The 20,996-nt window shown below is 35.4% G+C and overlaps 1 protein-coding gene across 1 annotated transcript in view; it reads right to left on the reverse strand.

The window, feature by feature from the left end:
* Positions 1–507: 507 nt before the first annotated feature.
* MEMO1 (mediator of cell motility 1) overlaps positions 508–20,996 on the reverse strand; it is a 157,974-nt gene continuing 137,485 nt past the window's right edge. Inside the window, exon 9 of the mRNA XM_069072158.1 lies at positions 508–19,808. Within this exon, the coding sequence (XP_068928259.1) occupies positions 19,677–19,808 (132 nt within the window). The 3' untranslated portion in view covers positions 508–19,676. The remainder of the gene's footprint in view (positions 19,809–20,996) is intronic.

Raw genomic sequence — 20,996 nt, forward strand, 5'->3', positions numbered from 1 at the left:
ATACTAGTTGGGCATGCAAGTCACAGTTTCCTCAACTACAAAATAAGGATAATAAAAGCACCTACCTCCCAGGATTGTATTGAGGATAAAATGAGCTATTTGTAAAGCACTTTGAAAATCCTAAAGTGCTATATAAATACTATCATCATCATCACCACCACCATCATTTTGGTTGTTAGACCCTTGGCAAGTAGTTTAACCTCTTAGGATCCAAGGAAATTCTACAAGAGTATGAGTTACATTGCAGGTGCAAAGCTGCATTAGCAGAGAGTGTTTCCTGCCTGAAATGGCCTATACCAGTGAAATCACAGATCTAGTTTAAATAAGTAAATAAAAGGAAAAAAACAAAAGGATACTTACTGTAAAATGACAAATTGACATCCTGGCCTCAAAGAATAGGTAAAGGTATCTTTCATTAAAGTCAAGTGACATTAAAAATACAAAGTAAAAAGATGGTTTTGGGTCTTCTGAATTTGTTCTTCTGTACAAAGGAACCCCATTCAAGGATACGCTAAGAAACCATACATTTTTATTGATTTTTTGGGAGGTAAAACAATATTTTTACATACAAGTTGATTTTACAAACATTTCCATAAAATTACTTTTTCCTTTCCTTTTAAAAAATGTATTCCCATTTGGCAAACAAAAAAAATTAAACCATGATTTATCATATGTACATGAAAATTGGCACCAATACTTTCCTTCAACCTTAGCCTTGTATATAACATATTATGACTTTTGACAATAAAGTTTATCAGAAATAAACCTGTTAACATTAACCTGATGTCAGAAATGGTCTTATTTACGAGATGAAGCTAGTTACTGAACTGTTATTTCAGAATATGGAAAAAAAAATTGGTACACTAAATATTGACACTGTAAATAATACGAGAGAGAATCTGCAACTGTAAAGGGACATGAGACATTCTTTCATCACCACTCTCACTGTGGGGAGGAAGACCTTAACATTACTCTATAAAGTGCTTGGTGAAAGCATCCTTTACATACTGAGCTCTAGAGTCTGGAAAAAAGAGGCAGGGGAGGAAGGTCTTGTTATGGTAGATAAGAATAATTCCGCTGACCAGAAACTACCTAATTTGGTTAAAGGGAGCCCTAAGCTCACTTTAAGTTGGCCTATGGGCTTTCCCAACTGCAACAGTGTTTAAAAGTCTTGGTTAGAGAAGTAAACAGTAGGAGGAAGGGGGAAAGGGAGTGCGGAATCATTTCTACTACCTCTAAGAAAACACTTAGTAAAAAGACATGGTCTTTTTGAAACTTTGGGCTATCAAGTTCATCTTTGTAAGTCATACAATAGCAAAAACTCCCCTAATAAAAGAAGGGTGGGGAGGAATCTAACTCGGCATTAACAAATTCACAGCTACACACTGCCAAGAATAAGCACAAGAAATTAAAAAGCATAATTTTATGGATCTAATACTTTTCTCCCACAATGAATACTCTAACATGATTTTAATAATTTTTAAAATACTTGTCACATGTTACAGTTTTCCAATTCTTTTCTTATTTTCACAGCAAAAGAACCCTGCTTTTCTACTCTACTCAGTAGTTTTCATACATATGAAAATTGAGCAAAAGCATATCCTATTCTCAATAGCCCCTCAAAATACAACATATATCTTGCTGTACAATGCCTTTGCCACATTTTAAAAATCATTCCTATTTTGATAGGACCACAACCTAAGTGTGTGAGAAACTTCATCATCAGGTGAGAAAAATAGTTGTCAGTGAAAAATAGGAAGCAATGTTTGTTACTCTGAGTTAGCCCTTCTTATGGAAAAACATAAAGAAATTCCCTACAAGGGGCTCATCTGTCAAGTGCTGTCATTTTCCTCCGAATGGGGAAAAGGGTGTACCAATGCTAACCATTTGCAGAAAAGGTATAAACTGAAGAGAGAATTGGTGATTCTAAAGAGGAAAAAAACAACTAAAATATTATACAATATAGTACTGGCATAATTTTAAAGTCTGATAAAAATACTTTTCCATTTTATTTTCTGATATGCTTTCAAAGTTATATTAGCAGTGCATATATGAGCCCAGATGGCAGCTGTTTTTCCAGTTAAGAGGTCAATTTCAACAGAATACTTATAACTCTTATCTGTACTATATTTAACCTGATGGCAAATACATGACAATAGTGCCTGTAATGAGCTAGGGGTGACTTTAAAAAGATCATATACTGACCTAAGTTTGTATGTTATCTAAAATAGCCACCTGATGAGAAACCTTTTGAAAAGAAACATTCATTTATGATATGGTAAAAATAAAGCATCTTTTAAAATACAAATTGAAAATTGCATTATCCAATAAAATTATAAATAACAGGTGAACTATGGATGCAAGCTTGCATCTAGGCAAAAACATCCCTTGAACAATGGTCCATAAACTAACTCAATATAAGAAAGCAGACCTAAGTTATAGCCCACTTTTGGAGTAACAATTTCAGTAAAATATTTACTATTCAATACAGTCAACACTTAACTATCTTAAGAAGTTATTTTTATTCAACAAGTTCTTAAGAAGCTGCTGAAAATTACATACAAGTAACACTACTCTGAAACTACAATGTCAAGGCACGTGGTTTTCCTAACATAAAGGCTACTTTGAGAGCTACAAGTTACTAAATATCTGACACCGTTACTAATAATACTTTGCTTACAGAAGAAAAATTAAAACAATGTTTTAACTATGTTCTAAAAGAGGACCATCCTTTCTCCCAAAGTCATTTGTCCTCTTTCATTTACACTGAGATCTTCTTTGAGACTAGGCAAATCCTAATGTACACCCAAACTATAAAATAATCCCAAAACACCACAATTATAAATACACAACTCTGAAAACTACCTTTCCTAATCACAGGATGACATAAGCTATTAGTACCAAACTTTTTATTAAAAAAAAAAGTTTTATAACATCCCTTCCTATACCTAGGGTCAAATTGTTCTTCACTCTTTAGTACTGAGGTATTGGATAGCTCCAGAAAATAAAAAAACAATCCCTTTAATATACAAATGTTTGGTTGTAAAAGTGGTTTCTCAAACTTCTCCGTTCTTCAAGTTCTAAATGAGACTGTCTAGAATTCAGGACAAAGTTTCATACTCATTTGCCCTTAGGATTTTAACTTTTAATCCAATGTTCTGCAACCACTTTATTTTTTAAAAAATAATCACAAGAAATTATCTATATTCAGACTGTCTCCAGCAGCCAAGGCTCAACTTTCTATTTCCTCCTCTTTGATTTTTTTGTTCCAGAATTGGAGTTCAACGATGGTCACAGAAAGGGAAATACATGATTTTTTAAAAGAGCTTAAGCATAAAATGGGTCCAATAGGCTTCCACTTGCCCTTGTACATGGTCATAAGGCAACAAACCTAAATCTAAAAATTGAAGCTATTCAAATGAGGACTGCTTTTCAAAGATGTTAGCTTATGGTGATGGTACATGTTTATTTCAACAACCCTATTAGTGATCAAAATATTTTTGGGGACTTTTCTTTGAAAACTGTCCTTTCAGACAGTTCATGCACCACACCAGAAAGTCAGCTTTGTCACTTGATAGCTGTGCCTCATTTTGGGACTAAAAATGGTGCTCCCTAGATGGATCCTAGAACCTCAATTACTAGACTTGGCTCATGATGAATTCTACGCATTACAATATACTCCTTGAGGGCAGGGACTGATTTGCTTTCTATATTTATATCCCTATTGCTTCTCACAGTGCCTGACACTTAGAGGGTGCTTTATAAATGCTTTATCATTTTGGCTATTTTAAAACTAAATCTGCCACCAGAGGATATTTGAAAGACTGCTTGCTCTGAAGGCATTGCAAAAGTTATTACTATAAAAAAAAACTTTTTTTAGTGTAAAATTTCTGGGATAATTATTTTTAAAATCAGTCACATTATTCTATAATCCTATTTCATGTTATATAAAATTCCTTTAATTTTAACAAAACTGTCAAGATAAACTCCTAAACAAGTATTATCATATGCATATAGGAAATTTGGGGTGCATACCAATTTCAATGTAGCTCTATGAAAGTAACTATTCATGGAAGATGGAATTCTCCACATTTTAAAATCTATTTTAAAAGTCTTTTAAGTCACATTAATAGAGTATAAATTTAAAGACAACGAACTTCAATAAACCATACTGTGTAAGAAAAGGGCATGGAGGATTGATCTAACACTTGTCTGAAATGAACATAAACCAAACTTCCGATGCTCATTTTTATGTGAACAGCAATAACTAGAATAAGGAGTTGTAGAAGTGTTCCAGGAAATGCAGGCTACATGCAGCTAATTCCAAAATGAACAAATTCAGCAAAAAATTAATCCAGAATGATTTTTATTTCATGTCCCCACAAACAAAATCTAACTAAAATTCCAAATGTACTAAAATTTTAACATCAGATTTTGTTCAATTCCATTACTTAATCCTTATTCACTTAGTAACTAGAAAGTTTTGAGCCTAAGTACAGATCTAAGAATAAAGTTCAATCTATAGGAATGACCTCAAGAATCTGTCTCTCCTTATAACCAATGTTCCCACCAGATCAGATCTTTCCTGAACTCTGCTTATAACCAGAAGGTCCAGTAAGAAATAAAGAACCAACAGCAGTAAGGGTCCAGATAGAAAAACAACCTGCAGTTTTAGTTTAACTATTTCCTCTATGAAGTCTTTCACCCACTCTTACTTCTTAAAGAAGTCATACTAACCAACCTAACCATACAAGTCCTATAGACTGAGTTTTTCAAAGGATAAGATACATTGACCAAGGGGTGAGATTTTTAGAAAATATCATGAATTGTCACTTAGGATCTTGGCTCTGATTTTGCATACAGTAAAATGTGGCTATTTAATCAATCTATTTTAATGTCTACAATAATGTAAATTGAAAGAATGAAAGAAAACTGAATACTCTGTAATTATGATTAAACTTCATTTCTAAAATTTGAAAAACTGCTTCTCTCTCCTTTCATAGCAAAGATGGGAGCTGTGGGAATACTAAGTATGTTGTCAGATGGGCTTGACCCTAGGATCATAGATTTAAAGCTGGAAGGGGTCTTACATGTCAGTTTTTGATAAACTTTGTTACAAAGTTCACAAGGGAGAATGGAAATAGGGAGGGATATATATTCAGAAATGAATATGACATAAAAACAGACCATCAATTTTGAAAAAAAATTTACAACAAAGAAACTCTCTAGAATCCAAAGCTAGAAGGGACTTTAAAAGATAATCTTACTCAACTCCTTTACTTTAAGATGAGGAAACTGAGGCTGTTGAGGTGAAGTAGCTTTGCACAAAGTTACACAGCTAAGAAATAGCAAAGTTAGGCTTCAAATGCAGCTCCTATGAATCCAAATCCAATGGTCCTTACACTACAAATTTCTATTTGTTCATTATCATTTCTGTTGCACTAGAAGACAGGATGGTTGGAAAGGACCATATAATGTTAAGGCTTTAACATTAGACCTTATGGTCAAAATAAAATGGAGACTTGCTAAATAATTGGGAGAATTTAAGTCTACAGAAAGAATTTATTGTACCATTTGTGTGATTACAAACAACTAACTTGGTATGAATCCCAACATACTTAGAATTGTGATGTTCAATCATTGTTTACTCCTACATGAGAGAGCCCTCTGTAAATTGCTCCCCTACTCAGGAAGGATGGACAGTTTAACTCTCCCCCCAAAAATACAGCTCCCCAAAAGAGAATACCAACAAAAAAAGAGGAAAAAAAAAGCTGGCCAATATAACATGCTAGAAAGAATTTGGAATGGAAAGTCAGGAGAGATCAAATTTCTACCACTAGCCTTTATACTAACTATACAAATTTAAACAATTGTCTTTAAATTAATTCTCAATTTCTGCATGTGTCAAAAGAGATTCAAACTACTTGTGAACGATGTGGTAAGGATCAAATAGGACAAAATATGCGAAAGTGTTGAAAAGTTAAATATAAAATTGCAAGATGCCATTTTACAGAGAGTTAAAATTCACTTCATTTTGAGAATTATATTGTATTCCTTTGAGATGAACAGAGATAAAGGAACAGCAAAACCTGCAAGGTTAGACTGACTATCCTGAATTCACTACATCACTTATGTGAATGCCCATTTGTTTTGATTTTGTACACTGGTCTAAGAATTCTAACCCCAGCTCTCTTCCTAAATTAGTGATAGGATACTGGCAAATATCTTAACCTATCTCACCGATCAGTTCAACTTGAACACCAAGTGATTCAAAATGAGGTAGCATACATTCCATGTCCATGGTCTCACACATCCTTAGTACAACTGACAGGACTGAAGATAATTTCTGTGCACTAATGAACAGTATGCCATGCATCCATTAAAGCATTTGGTTGTGGATAAAGTAACTACTTGCCATTTTTAGCAATAACAGGGGGTAAATGGGAGAAAACAAACACTGAAAAGAGCAAAGTAATGGGGGGGGATGGAGGGGAAGGAGGGTGAGAAAATTTGAAATTCAAGGAATTGTAAAACTGAATCTTGTAAACTAAAAGTAAACAAACGTATTAATAAAGACCAAAAAATGAAAAAAAAAGAAAGCATCCCAGAAAAAAAAAAAAGAGCAAGGTATTGGGGGTTGGAAAGGAAGACAGAAAGGAAACAGAAAAAAGGATCACAGAATCAGAGATTTAGAACTAGAAGGGACCATCTACTCTAACCTCCTCATTTTACAGGTGAAGAATCTGAGACACAGAGAAGTTAAAAAGAGATTTGCTCAGGGCTGTGTAGCTCGTAAATGTCTGAGGTAGCATTTGAACCCTGCTCTTCTTACTTCAAAATCTGATGCTCTATCCACTATTTTATGCTGGCACTCAATTTGGACAATCAACATTTCATAACATCACACCACATACACAAAGTCTTAATTTAAAAAAAAAGCCACTACCATAAGTCTCTCAATAGAGAAAAGGAGAGACAGAAGAAAATGGTTTCGAGTCTCAAAGGAAATCAGTTTTCAGAAAGGGATCTTAGAGGCCAAATCCTCTAAACAGCTAATCTTGCAGGTAAAGAAACCGAGGTTCAAAAAGGTTTGTAAAATAAAAGGCAATTTTTTAAAAAGAAAAGGAATGTGAAGCCAATATTTGGAAAGCAAATCTCACACACACACACACACACACACACACACACTTGTCTTCTGCTTTCATTTCTTTCAGAATAAGAATGTTAAGAAACTCTTTTTAGAGTACAGCTCCCATTTAGCACAAGAAAATGTTTTTTAAAAGTTGCCTGTTGGAGCGGCTGTGAATAGAGCGTGGGCCCTGGAGTCAGGAGGACCTGAGTTCAAATACGGCATCAGACACTTGATACACTTACTAACCTCGTGATTTTGGGCAAGTCACTTAACCCCAATTGCCCTCCGAAAAAAAAGTTATCTGTTCAAACTTAATATGACAGTCTAAAAAACTACATTAATTGAAATGCTTTTCTCAATATATTGACCATCACATGTTCTGGCTTAAATTACTCTTCAGCCTTCTTTAACTCTTACTAATTAATATCTTTGTAACCAAGCAAACTGTACTCATGATTCTCCAAAATATCTTGATGAAGAAGAGTAGTTCCATCAGTCACTCAATACACAAGTCCAGGATCAGAACTCAAGACCTAATTATTTAAAAAAAAAATTTTTTTCAATCACCAACCATTTACTTCTTTTCCTTTCAGAATGCAATTATGAGCAAATGTCCTAGGGACTCATTCTCTACTTGATCATGTGTTGTTAATGTTCTTTTTGGTTTATTAGCTCGTTTGGATTAGGTGGTGACTACTTCTAGTAAAAGACTAGGCATTCCAAAATGTCTGAAATGGACATTAGAACATAATTTATGATCAAAAGTACTTTCATTATATTACTTTCCAAAAAACTATGCTAGGCAAGATCAGTAGAGTTTTATAAAGCTTGTCCATTCTTAAGAGAAATAATTACTTAAAACCTTACTTTGGAATTCCCACCGCTCATATTACTCACATGCAAAATACATAGCCTATCTTCAATAGGTTTAGTACAACCTGAACACCCTACAAGGCACTTTGGGCCACTAAAGCATCTATTAGCAAATGGCAGGTAGGTGCTAGTGTGTACCGCTTTACCCCAGTAGTATTCAACTCAAATGTGCAGAGTATACCATGGTACCCTAGGTCAAAGTAGGCAAATGATTTAAACTATAGTTGTCCCTGTATCACTCACTGGAGCCTTTCAGTATTTGCCACTCTCTTTCCTACTATGAATCTGGCTCATTTTAGGTTCAAGAGGCATTAAAGGTCAAAAAAAAAAAAGGTAGTCATTCTATCACCAACCCCCCCCCCCCCCCCCCCAATTCCTTTAACTTCCAGTGGTTGGACTACTTTATTCTTAAGAAACAGCATTATATATGGAAATGTTTTGCATGGCTGTGTATACATACATGCACACACATAAAACCATATTACCTATATCAAATAGTTTACCATCTCAGAAAGGGAAGAATTGAGAGGGAAGGAGAAAATTTGAAACTCAAAATATTTTTTAAAAATAAATGTTAAAATTGCCTTCACATGTAATTGGGAAAAAATATTTTAAAAAAGAAATAGCATTACATTTGGATGTTTAAAATTTATCATTGTATTTAAATGCTTTAACTAATTTGTTTTAAAGTAAAAAGCATAATTATTCTAGGCACAAGTGTGCCACTGATGACAACTAAACTGTAACTACGTAACCAATCACTCAGAATTTATTAATATTTTTACAAATCAATGAGAAAAATAGCTATTTTTTTTAAAGCTGCTGTAATAGTTATACAACCTGAACCATTTTAATTTTACGTACACTCTTCATTAATTTTTATTTTAGTCTGCTGGGCTATGATTATAAGTCTAGGAAAACTAGATAATTCACATACACACACACAAAGATGTGAATCTTGATTTTAAAAACTACTAAGGCCTCAGCATAAGTTTTATGCAGATTTTGCCATGGGTAAAGATCATTCTTGAAACCAAAGAAGTCATTGCTGGAAGCCCCAAGTATCTTCAAAACATGCTACAACACAAAAATGGAGAATGCTGTTATAGTTCAATAACAATGTGTGTAATGTATTTTGTAAATAGAATGTTTGCCATATATACTTGAACTACGGATATAAACAAATATATTGACAATCTTATCTCTTAAATATTACCAGCATTCAACAAACAGCTTTTCTTTTTTTTTTTTTTTGAGGGGGGAAGGCAAGGCAATTAGGGTTAAGTGATTTGCCCAAGGTCACATGGCTAGTAAGTGTTAAGTGTCTGAGGCCACATTTGAACTCAGGTCCTCCTGATTCTAGGGCCGGTGCTCTATTCACTTTGCCACCTAGCTGCCCCCAACAAACAGCTTTTCTGTAGATAATATCCACTGAACCCCAGTTTTTAGAGACCTCAGAGTGCAATCCATACCTGAATAGAAATCCCCTTTACAACATCCCTAAAAATTGACCATCTAGCTTCCATATGAAGATCTTCAGTTAAAAGAATTCACCATCTTGTGAAACAGATCAGCCCACTCGAGGACAGTTATCATTGTTAGTAAGTTCATCCCTTTTATGGAGCTCCAAATCTGCCTGAGAACTCTATATAGCTCTCCTAATTCTGCCTTCTGTGGACAAGGAAAAAAAATTTAAATTGACCACCCAATGATCCATATTCTACTATAATGTTTTCCTTGACGACTCTTAAATCTATGTCCCACAGGTATCATATTCAATAAAGAGAATTCACCATCTCCCCCCCCAATTCTCTCCTCTTCCTAATTTCCCTTTTTGTTGAAGACACATCTTCCTTCTGGTCACCCCAGACTGCAACGTGTCACTGTCAGCCCTTCCCTTTCCCCCTCCCACCAACATCTGATCAGTTACCAAGTACAGAGAAATTCTACACCCACAATGTATATTTGCATTTGACCTCTTCTCTCCACTGACAAGTATACTACCCTAGATCAAGTCCCTTATTACCACTTGCCTGGACTTTTTTTGCCTTAGTCTTCCTGCCTCGCTTTTCTCCTCTCCAACATATCACCCACATAGTTGCCAAGCGATCTTCCTAAAGCACAGATCTGACCATAGCTCCCCTCCTCCAGTTGCTGCCATTGCCTCTAGGATAAAAGTTAAAATTTTTGTTTAGGTTTCAAACCCCTAAGTAATATGGTGGCAACCTACCTTTCCCGGATTATTGTGCATTATTCCTTCACACCATACATTCCATCCAAACTGGCCAACTTATTGTTTCCTTGCATGGGACATTCTATCTCCCACCTTCACCTCTTAAAATCTCTAGCTTTCTTCAAAGCTCACCTGAAACACCAAGATCTAGAGGAAACTTGTCCCAAACCCTCAATGCACTAGGACCACACCATCCTGCCCCACCCCAATTATTTTGTATCTGTTTTGTATACATATTTACTTTTCTATGTTAATATTATTTCCCACTCTCTCTAGGCAGGAACTTCTCAATTTTTTCTTTCTCCAATATCACGCATAGTGCTTGGGAATACACTTGGTGCTTAACAAATGCTTACTGAATGAAGTCTAGCCATAAAAGTCCTGCAAAAAAAGATTACTTTGGGGGCGGCCAGGTGGCTCAGCTAGTAAGAGCACCGGCTCCAGTGTCGGGATGACCTGGGGATTGAATCCGGGCTCCGACACTTAGCACCACACCCAGAAATAACTGGCCGTGTAACCTTGAGCAAGTTACTTAACCCCAATTGCTCATAAAAAAATTACTTTGAATTCACTTTGTCAAAGTGACAAAGACCTAATTCTGAGGTGAGTATACCATTGCATTCTGCTTATGTGCTGAGGACCTACACTGGAATAAACTGACCAATTCTAGGAGTCTCAGCAAACTGAAGGGGAGCCAACTTGTACTTATGTTTCAGGTATTTTCCAGTACTAGTAAGCAAATATTTATTGATAATAAAGTTTAATTTCAGAAGGGATTCCCCTAAATGAGTTTTTATTTCCTTTTTCCAACTGAATCAAGGTTATATACAGTTTAGTTCCCCTTTCCCCATTAAAACTACATATAGCTGGGTTAGTCCAACTCCACTTTACCCAAGAGAAGGAACATCTGTGATAGGCTGGCCTTTGACTCTACTCTGGTAAGAGGCCTTCCATTGCATAAAAACCTTTCTGGTAATAAGGCCCTCTACCCCAAAGATAAAGAAACTTATCAAATCTCTATTACCCAAGGAACTTCAATGGGGTAATAATACAAAATAGAAGATGGGTAAAGAACCCAGCCATTGCCTCTAACTACCAGTGAGGCATCTTCTCCCAGTCTAGGTCATAGTGGACTGGCACATGCAGTAACTTTATTGAACACAATGTAAATGAAAATTCCACAAAGAACAAAGATATGATTAATGAGTGGAGGCTATTAATGATTTAGTTAGGTCTCTAGACTGGTTTGTAAGATCAAAATGACCACTGGGGATCATCAATAGGTAATCTAAATTATTATAACAAATTTGTTGCCTCACATATCATAGAAATGATCCTCTATTCTTAAAGGTTATGCTAATGTGGTACAAATTCTAGCAGGTCCTACAATTCTGGAAACACTTCCAAATATAATAATAGTAACAGATTGTGCCTGCTCCCCAAGGACCAGTCTGGCTAAGTATGAAGAAGTTCATCACCAGGTTAGCCAGGTGATTTCCTCTTTTGGTCATGGCACCCCAACTACTTCCCTTCAATACAGTCTCATTATCTGACAATGGTCAATATGACCCCTCTGTCACCTGAACACTCATATCTTAAGCTCTGTCTTTAGTTTTTGTAGGTGGAATTCCCAAGGGACTCTCTAAAAGGTTACTGAGATTAGGTTACTAAAGAGGAAAAGTCATCTGATAATGACTAAAAGTTACTGCAAGTCCTAGGATGTTTTGAGCCTCCTTCATTAGCGAAACGGCTCATGTCTTCTCTAAAGAGCATATTCTAATGAGGTGGATCTTTGTAGAACTGAGATGTAATTAAATGCTCTGAAATTTTCTAGATTAAAAAAACCTTAAAGCAGGAAACACATGTATACAGCTTCCCAGCTAGCTCTTGTTAGGGGCGTGGAACAGGTAGAAATGATTACTATAGCATTCAGGTGGCATGGTGTAGTGGCTAGGGGATTAGCATTGGAGTAAGACTTAGATTCACAGTCTATCTCTTGATACACACTCAGTGTAAATCTGTTACAAATTACCTATCAGGAAAAGGAGTTTCTATATAAGAATTTTCTCAAATCAATGAAAACATAAGTCTTAACCATTAGTACTCCCCATGCCCTCCCTCCCCCCTAAAACACTACCTTACTCTCAACACCACCATTTCTAGCAAAAACTCTCTCCAAAAAAACTATGATCTTTACTTAATCTCTGCAGGGTTTAAAATTGGTTTCAAATTAAGGAGGATGAATGGAAGGTTGTACCTGGGTCATACTATAGATACTTTTAAATACACTGTAATACCATTTAGACTGTTACATCACTTCAGTCTTCGGAAATTTCATATAGACTATATATCACAAGGGACTACACCAGGGCAATATTCTGATTTATTCAACAAAATCCAACACACAGCCTTTATCCTGTCAGCACTGGTCTGCCTCCAGGAACCTAACCAGCATGTCAAGTTCAAAGAGTACACATTGAACATCTATAACATGAAGAATTCTATAATGTCTTTATAGACTAGAGAAAAATCTAGCTTAACCTCTCATTCAATAAAGAAATCTTTTCTATAACATTCCTGGACAGTCATATAGCCTCTGCTTAAATACTTCCAATGATAAAATATTCACTCCTTAATGAAGTCCTTGAAGCAGTTCATTTCCTTGTTAGATCTAAGTGTTCTAATGGAACTTCCAACTTTTGTTCTTTGTGTCTGAAAGAATACATAAAAAAAAGTACTACTCACATAAAAGTCCTTTCAAATATTGGAGGTCATCATGCCTCCTTCTCCCCCATAATTTTATTTTTCACAATTCCAAGCAAAGTATTTGCGTTTCAAAACTTCCAACAGTCCTTTTCACTATTTCTACACTTGACCAACTTGATCATCCTTCTCTGAATGTACTCTGGTTGACTAGGACTCTTAAAACATGGCACACAGTATACTGAATATGACATTAACATTTCTGGGATGTCCAGTGCAGAGTACAATGGAAATGATTACTTCCTTTAACTGAGACACATTTTTTTTATTAGCTTCATTTGACAGTTGCTTCATCCTGACCCCAGTAAGCTAACTAAATTCCCCAGCTTTTTGGATATTATCTTACCTCCTTTCCTCACCCAAAGGAATTAAAATTAATCTGGAAAATATTGTCCTAGACTGACAACTCAGAGGTAGCTAAGGATTCACATAGTTCCTGGGATTCTTATTCAATTCACTGTGAAGAAACTCAGGCTTTTTAATAGTCCCTGAAATATCTCTGAGACACTAGGCCACTGGTTAGTCCTAATTTGGAGGCAATCAGGGCCCAGCTATATCTTATGGTCAAAATTTGAAGTACCAATGTTGTATTAGATTAATTGGAAGGGCACAAAAAGGTATACTTGTGTCTTTACCTTTCCTGTACATTATCATCTATAGAGCTTAACTAGAAGAACTATGTGCTATCAAACATAAATTCTGGCAACTCTCTCAAGTGTTTTAACATCCAAATTGTATTATCTATACTGACAACCACAACTTGCAGATCACTGGTCCATTTTTTACCTTAACTTTCCAATCTGTCATATAGCTAGTTTCAGGATAAATAAGAAAATATTCAAGGAATCTGTGATACACATCCTTGGCAAAGGAAACAACCGTAACCAGCAAAACAGTCTCCCCCTAAATCTTATAAGGCTTATAATCTACAAGTGACAGTCAACTTGAGCCTCAGAACAGAAGATTATAATTTCCTCAACAAGCCAGTCTCTGGAGGGTTAAAGAATTGTGAGAAAATAAGAACAGACCACTCCACATTTAATCCTGTGTGTGTCAAAGTAAGAAAGATGCTCTCATATGGGCAATGTGGATTAAGTAAGCTTCCATCTTGTCACCTGTAAAGTCTGGTGGTATGTTCATATTCACATGTAAATTCTGCTCCTACCAAAAGATGGAAGCCATCAGTACAGCCCATGACTTTTTACAACCTCTGTGGAATCCTGGACAAGTTGACATTTGACAGTAAGCATCAATTCAGTCTCTTATCATATCTCCTTTTCTGTTTTCCAGGTCAAGATTCCTATGACCTTACAACAACATTGTAAAGGAAAACAACTTTGAAAGATTTAAGAACTCTGACTAATGCAACAAGCAACCTCACCTCCAGGAGATCAATAATGAAGAGGTGAAGGATTCAAGTTGTGAACATGACTGACTTGTAGGATTGTTTTGCTTGACTATGATTATTTGTTACAAGCATTGTGTTTTTCTTTTTTCTACTGTGGAGGGGGATTACTGGAAGAGGGAAGAAGGGAGCTTATAACAGTATTGCTAAAAGGGGGTGGGGGACACTGAAGCATTTTTTAAATGAACATTAGTTCAAAAGGAAACAGACAAGCAGGCCAGCTTTGAAAGTAACATGTTGAATTTATTATCATTTTTTTAAAAGCAAGCAGCACATAATAGATTCGGGGTTTCACATATAATCCTTTTTCTGTTCTATTTTTTATAAAGAAATATTAAATTCAGAATAAAAAAAATTAAAAACAAATTTCATTTGATGTTAGCTCATCATCCCAAGATGAAAAAGCAGACCAAATTAAGTAACTTAAATCTGGAGCAGTACCGACCTCCTAAAATAAATGACTCATTCTGATTAATTTCCCTTACAAGTGAGTTCCTTCCCCCCACCTCCATATAAAACAACCCCTATTTCTTCCATTGCGGCTTACACTTTTGCTACTTTCCAATCTCTCAGTGCTACCTTTACACCCCATTGCTCTGCAATAACTTGGCCAATCTCCAAGCTGACCTCTAAAAACTCTTGCAACAAGCTAAGGGCTTTGTACAAAGCCCATGTCAACAAGTGGCAGATGTCTAGAAAGCCCAAACTGAGTCTGGCTGTATACCAAATTTTTCTACTCTGTTCAAACTGTCATTACAAAATCTGACAGGCTAGAAAAGATCTCAGAGGCCATCTAGCCCAAAGGACAAATGAATTAAGGGATTCCCTCTATAATATCCTCAACAAATCAAGTCCTCACTTGACACAAGGGAGTTGAACTCTGATTAATTGCAGTAACAATCTCAGTCCCAAAGACTGAAATATAACCCAGTCCAGTCCCAAAGAACATGATATAACAAACTTCCTTCCTCTTGATAAGAAAGCGAACTAGGGGGCTGGATGTTGTAGCTATTTTTGGATGAGGTCTCTTTGTCAATTTTGCTTAATGTTTTTCTTTGTTAAGAGAGGGCCCAATTTGGGGAGTATTCAGAGCAAACATCCCCAAGTTCTTTCAACTAATCCTCATATGGCATGGCATCGAGACTCCTCGTCATCCTAGTTACCCTCTTTCTCTCTACTTATATCTTTCCTAAAATGCGGCATGTAAAATGGAACACAATACTTGAGGAATGGTCTGGAAAGGGAAAGAATGCAGGACTATCATCTTATTCCTGAATGCTATTCCTCTCTTAATTTAACCTAGGACCAAATTAACTTTTCTGGCCAGCTATATCACACCCTTGACTCCTTTTGAGCTTGCAGTTAACTAATCCCACTCTCATCCTTTTAAAATGAATTTTCTAGCCACACTTACTCCATCTTGTACTTACGAAGTTGACTTTCAGAAATAAAGTATGGGTCATTTATCCCTATCAAATTCATCTTACTAGAACTGGTCCAACCATACCAGCTGAAATCTTTCTGAACCCTAATTATGTCATATATCACCGTTTTGTTCCATCTGCAAAACCGATAAGCATACCTTCTATGCCTTCACTCAAACTGATTTAAAAAAAAAAAAAGGTTAAATAACCTTTGTTATTGTTAATGCTTTGAGCACTGCATTAGAGATATCTTTATAAGGAAGTCTCTACATTGAGGTGGGGAACCTGTGGCCTCAAGGCTACATATGGATTTAAAGGTCCTCGGGTACAACCTTTAGACTGAGTCCAGGTTTTACACAACAAATCCTTTTATTAAGGGGATTTGTTCTGTGAAGTTTGGATTGAGTCAAAGAAGCACCCCTGAGGACCTAGAGGTCAAATGTGGCCTCAAGGCTACAAGTTCCCCACCTCCACTCTCGATTCTATCACACCAGTTGAACCAGTATTTCAACCTACATCACCAGCTGGCTCATGGAATGAGGTATCTTACTGAGATCTCTAAGGAGGCCCTGTCCTAGGGTTGACTGAACCATGTCCCTAAGGAACATGTGCAACAGAGTATAGGCCTAAATTGGGGTATATCACTTTCTGGAGATAGAAGTCTTCTTTTAAAAACAACAATATTAATAATTCACACACATATATTTCACTTTAAGATTTACAAAGCTTTTTTTCTTTTAATAGAGACAATAAATACTCTTGGGTTGACTAAAGAGGCTCAATCCGCTCTTAGTTGAACTACTATAACTAACTATGGCTCTTTAAGATCAAGAAAGTTCCACAAAGAAGAATGGTTGACCAACTAAGCTATGAAATTGCCTCAGTTGGTCAAGCTTCTCTTAAAACAGCTACTCTGCAAAGTGTTCCTTAAACAGGCAATCCTAATAAAGATTTTCCTGGATATCTGGGAAACTGTTATATCTTAACACTTCAGATCCAGATCCTATTCTGGATAATCTAGATAAAGCAACTAGATCAGATCTACCCAATCTACAACAACCCTAGCTTTCCTGATCAATCTTGTGTCACACACTGCCTCATTATGATGACCTAGATGGTTTGATGTTCTGTTCCTACAAGGCTTTGTTATTTAACCATGACAGGTCTTCTTGATGACATTTTTACTTAAGTTGAAATGAAAAATCAAATTGTATTATCTAAATATTACATCACAACATAGGTGGTAGAGAGAAACGAACACTCACAGGTATAATGAGCAATGCAAAGAAATCAATCTGTGATGCACCACGAATGAAGTATAAAGTAGATAATAAAAGGTCAATTTAACCATGTTATATACAGTTTAAAAATGTTTAAATCTGTCCAAAAGCTAGAGACTTTTTAAAGGCACATAAACTCTATTAGCCTAGATCCAACATTTCAGAACTAACTCCATTTAGCTAATACAAATTAACTGCTCTTTTTATTGTTATAACAAAAAAAATCTTTATACTATGAAGAGAAAAAATAGCACCTTATACTTCAATCACTTAGCAGTTTTAACTTGTTTTATACAAGTGACACCAGAACTGCCATGGATTTAGTTCATAGAACCATAAAAATTTAGAGCTAGAAGGAACCTCAGATATTATCTAGTCCATATTATCTAATTCATTTCTTATGAAGGAACCTGAGGCTCAGAGTGATTAACTTGCTCAAGGATAAAGAGGTGGAAAGCCAAGACTAGAAATAAGGCCTTCTATCTCACCCAGTGCTCTTTCTCAATTACATGACTACAGGTTATAGTGTAAAATGATGCTGATCAAGTTATCAATACAGATATTCTCCATTTAAAGCAAATTTATTTTTACCAGAATACCAAATTTCCAGAATTGACAGAGTAGGGCACTAAGAAATTTCAGGCTGGGTTATAGTAGCACTCATCACTGAAGGGTGCTACAACAGCCCAACTCTCTGAGACACTGTAAATACACACACACACATACACATACAAAAAAAAAAAAGTAGTTGCACTAAATTCTAGGAGGTATAAGTGTGGAGCCAGGGGATTCCCAGGCATGGCAGATGTTCCTATGTTCTTGGGAAAGGGTAGAGGTGATTAGGGAGGATCCTACACTTCAAAAAAATACTATAAAAGCAGTCCCTGTACTACAATGCCAGCATTTAACAGGCCTGGCCACCATCTTATCCTCTTTCTTTAAAAAGGAAATTACAACTCATCAAACTGGAAAACCTTTCCCAGAAAATATATTGCAAATTTTATAAGAACAAGGGACAATGGTTGGATTTTTTAAAAATCCTATATCACAATCAATTTTGATGTACTTCATTTAAATCCATAAAGCAAAAGATATTGTAATATCCCACCATCCCCTCCAAAAAAATTCCCAATGAACATGCCAGGATTTAAATTGCTGATATCTAATCTAATGACATACTGTTTCACAGATATGCATAGGACATTTTTACTCCATTTAGAAAGGTATTACCATTTAAATCACTCCTTGGGTAGAAAAAAATTAATGCTTGATAAATAGAAAAATCAAATATTTGAATACAATTGGTGCAAGGCACCCCTAAGTATTGTGCTTGTCAGATATTGTATTGAAGATTTCAAAATTGAATCCAATAGCTGGGAAATCAAGTACTAGACTACACTAATGCAATCTAGCACACACAGGATGGGCAAATAATTACAACCACTACCATGACATTTTTCAGTCAAATTAAGTCTAATTTAGTCTAAATTAAAGCAAGAGGAAAGAAATAAAATTGCCGTTTAAATATTGGAATTGTAGGAACAGTAAGGGATTTTTTTTTTAAATGATTTTTTACTGAAAAAGACGAGTACAAGACAAGGTTGAATTTTTTAAAGTACTGTGGAACACAGTGGCAACTATTTGGTGATAACCATAAAAGACAAGACATGTTCCACAATCTTTGCAAACTAGCATCCTACAAACAATCTTTGCAACTGAAGGGCTAAAATTAACCCCATTTTGCCAAATTTAATAGTAAAGTTTACTATAACATGGTATTTAGTCACAAAAATTGATTTCATATACCTAAAAGCAATTTTGGCATACTATATATAGCTTTGAAAAGTCAACTGGTAAATTGTAACATTATACTAATTTCTGTAACTGAAATAGTCTTCATATAAACACATCCTAAACTATCTTACAAAGAAGCTGTTCCAAACTCAACATAATAATTCTAAGATGAAGTTAATGAGAAGCAATCTACACATATACCACAGAGCAATAAGTTTAAATCAGACTATTTGAGTTGTGTAGCCCTTTATTAGCAACTAAAATAGAAGGTATCTGTTGTACAACACGGGTAGTAGTTGACTATACTGGAGATTTATTATATTCTAATACAGATCATTTATAAATGCAATTTTCATTATTAAAAAGCTTCCACCCTTTTTTGTTTGTTTACAATTTGCAAAACTATTCTGAAAGCTGAATATATGTGCACAGGTCTGCAAAGAGTGCAAATTTAGAATATGGTAAATGCTTTACAGGTTGTATTTGAAGGACCATCTGCCACCATGACTTTACATCCATCATCACTTTTTTAAATCATAAAATATTTTGATGCCAGTCTTCCTTCCTTCCATTGTCCTAAACATGAAAGCATTTTATAATGAGTTGAAATTAAGGAAGGACTACACCTACTAGAAAAGAAGAGAAGAAAGTTCTATTAATTTTGAGGTTTCAGTATCCCCAAAGACCAGGAACTGTATCTTTGTAAGGGCTAGGCTGGGACCCCATTTAGAGAATGAGTATGTGCAGGTGGTATCCCTGAGTATTCAGAGCTTCAGTGGACTGTAAGTGCTCCAGCTGCATAACTCACTGAACTGTCTTGCCAGTTTCTACACTGGCTTGACTGGGCATAATTCAAAAATGAAAAGCTCATATTCATTCCATTCTTCTGGAGTTCTGTGATAGCCTAAGGATAAGACGGAAGAAAAAACATAGTTAGGACACAAATTATACATGAAGTGAGGATTGTTAAATAAGTAATTAGTAATTATTTCAACTTCATTGATAATTTCTAAACCTCTTTTACCTTTCGCCCTTTTTTATTTCTTAAAAAGATAAGGGGTTGCCTTCACATTAAATAGGTTTAGTAAATAATATTCTGACAGTTTTTCTTTAAAGATCTTTCCCCAAGTTAACAACTATTATTACTGTGAAAAATACTATCACCTTGTCATTCATCCAAAAGATAAACCTCAGTTACCTTAAATTTTAGCTCTTCTTTCTCCATACACTTAATGAGGTTATTCCTAATACCTGCAGGCTCTCATTAATTTTAACCTCGAAGATAAATTTCTGAGTATTTTACCCTTGAACTGTGGAAGGCTTTTCCTTACCAGAGCTGAGCCCAATGAAATACTGGTTCAATTCAGGTTCATCTATAATATTTTGATGCCCTAATTTCCAAAATTCAAATGAGATAATATATGTAAAGTACTTTGAAACCTTAAAGAGCCATAAAGTTCAGCTATCATTAATTTTATATATATATATATATATGCTTAGTCCTAATACTAACTGTTTCACTCAGATGTAATTCATTCATTAAAAAAGTATAAACTGCTTGCGATATGCCAGGCACTGTGGCAGGTGATTTGGATACAGGGAGAAAACTAAAACAAACAAACCAGTTCCACAAGGTACTAACATTCTACTAAGGGAAACAACATGTGTAAATATTAAGTAAAGAGAAAATAAATTAAATACAAAACAATTTTTAGGGAAGCAGTAGCAACTGGGAAAATCAAGAATGGACTTATAGAGGAGGTGGCACTTGAGTTAAGAGGGGAAAAAAATTGGAGTTTGACTGGTTTTGGATTCTTACAAACTGCCAATATACATCCTTGTAGGCAGTGCAAAATCCTTAAACCATAATGTTCCCTCTGTACCAACCACTGTGACCATATTACACGCAACCACCTCCTTAAAAATCTTCAAATGATTTCTTATTGCCCTTCAAATCACATTGGGTATCAAGGTTCTGATGTCAAACTCTCCCCATCTATATTCTCTCCTTCAAGTTAAATTTTCCAACTCTAAAACATAACTTTAGAGTTGAAAGAGATGTCACAATAATCTAGTTTAAGCCCCTCATTTT

Source organism: Petaurus breviceps, unplaced genomic scaffold (assembly GCF_028583685.1).
Source record: "Petaurus breviceps papuanus isolate PSGF00001 unplaced genomic scaffold, PetGlider_PUasm1.0 90845, whole genome shotgun sequence".
NCBI lineage: Eukaryota > Metazoa > Chordata > Mammalia > Diprotodontia > Petauridae > Petaurus > Petaurus breviceps.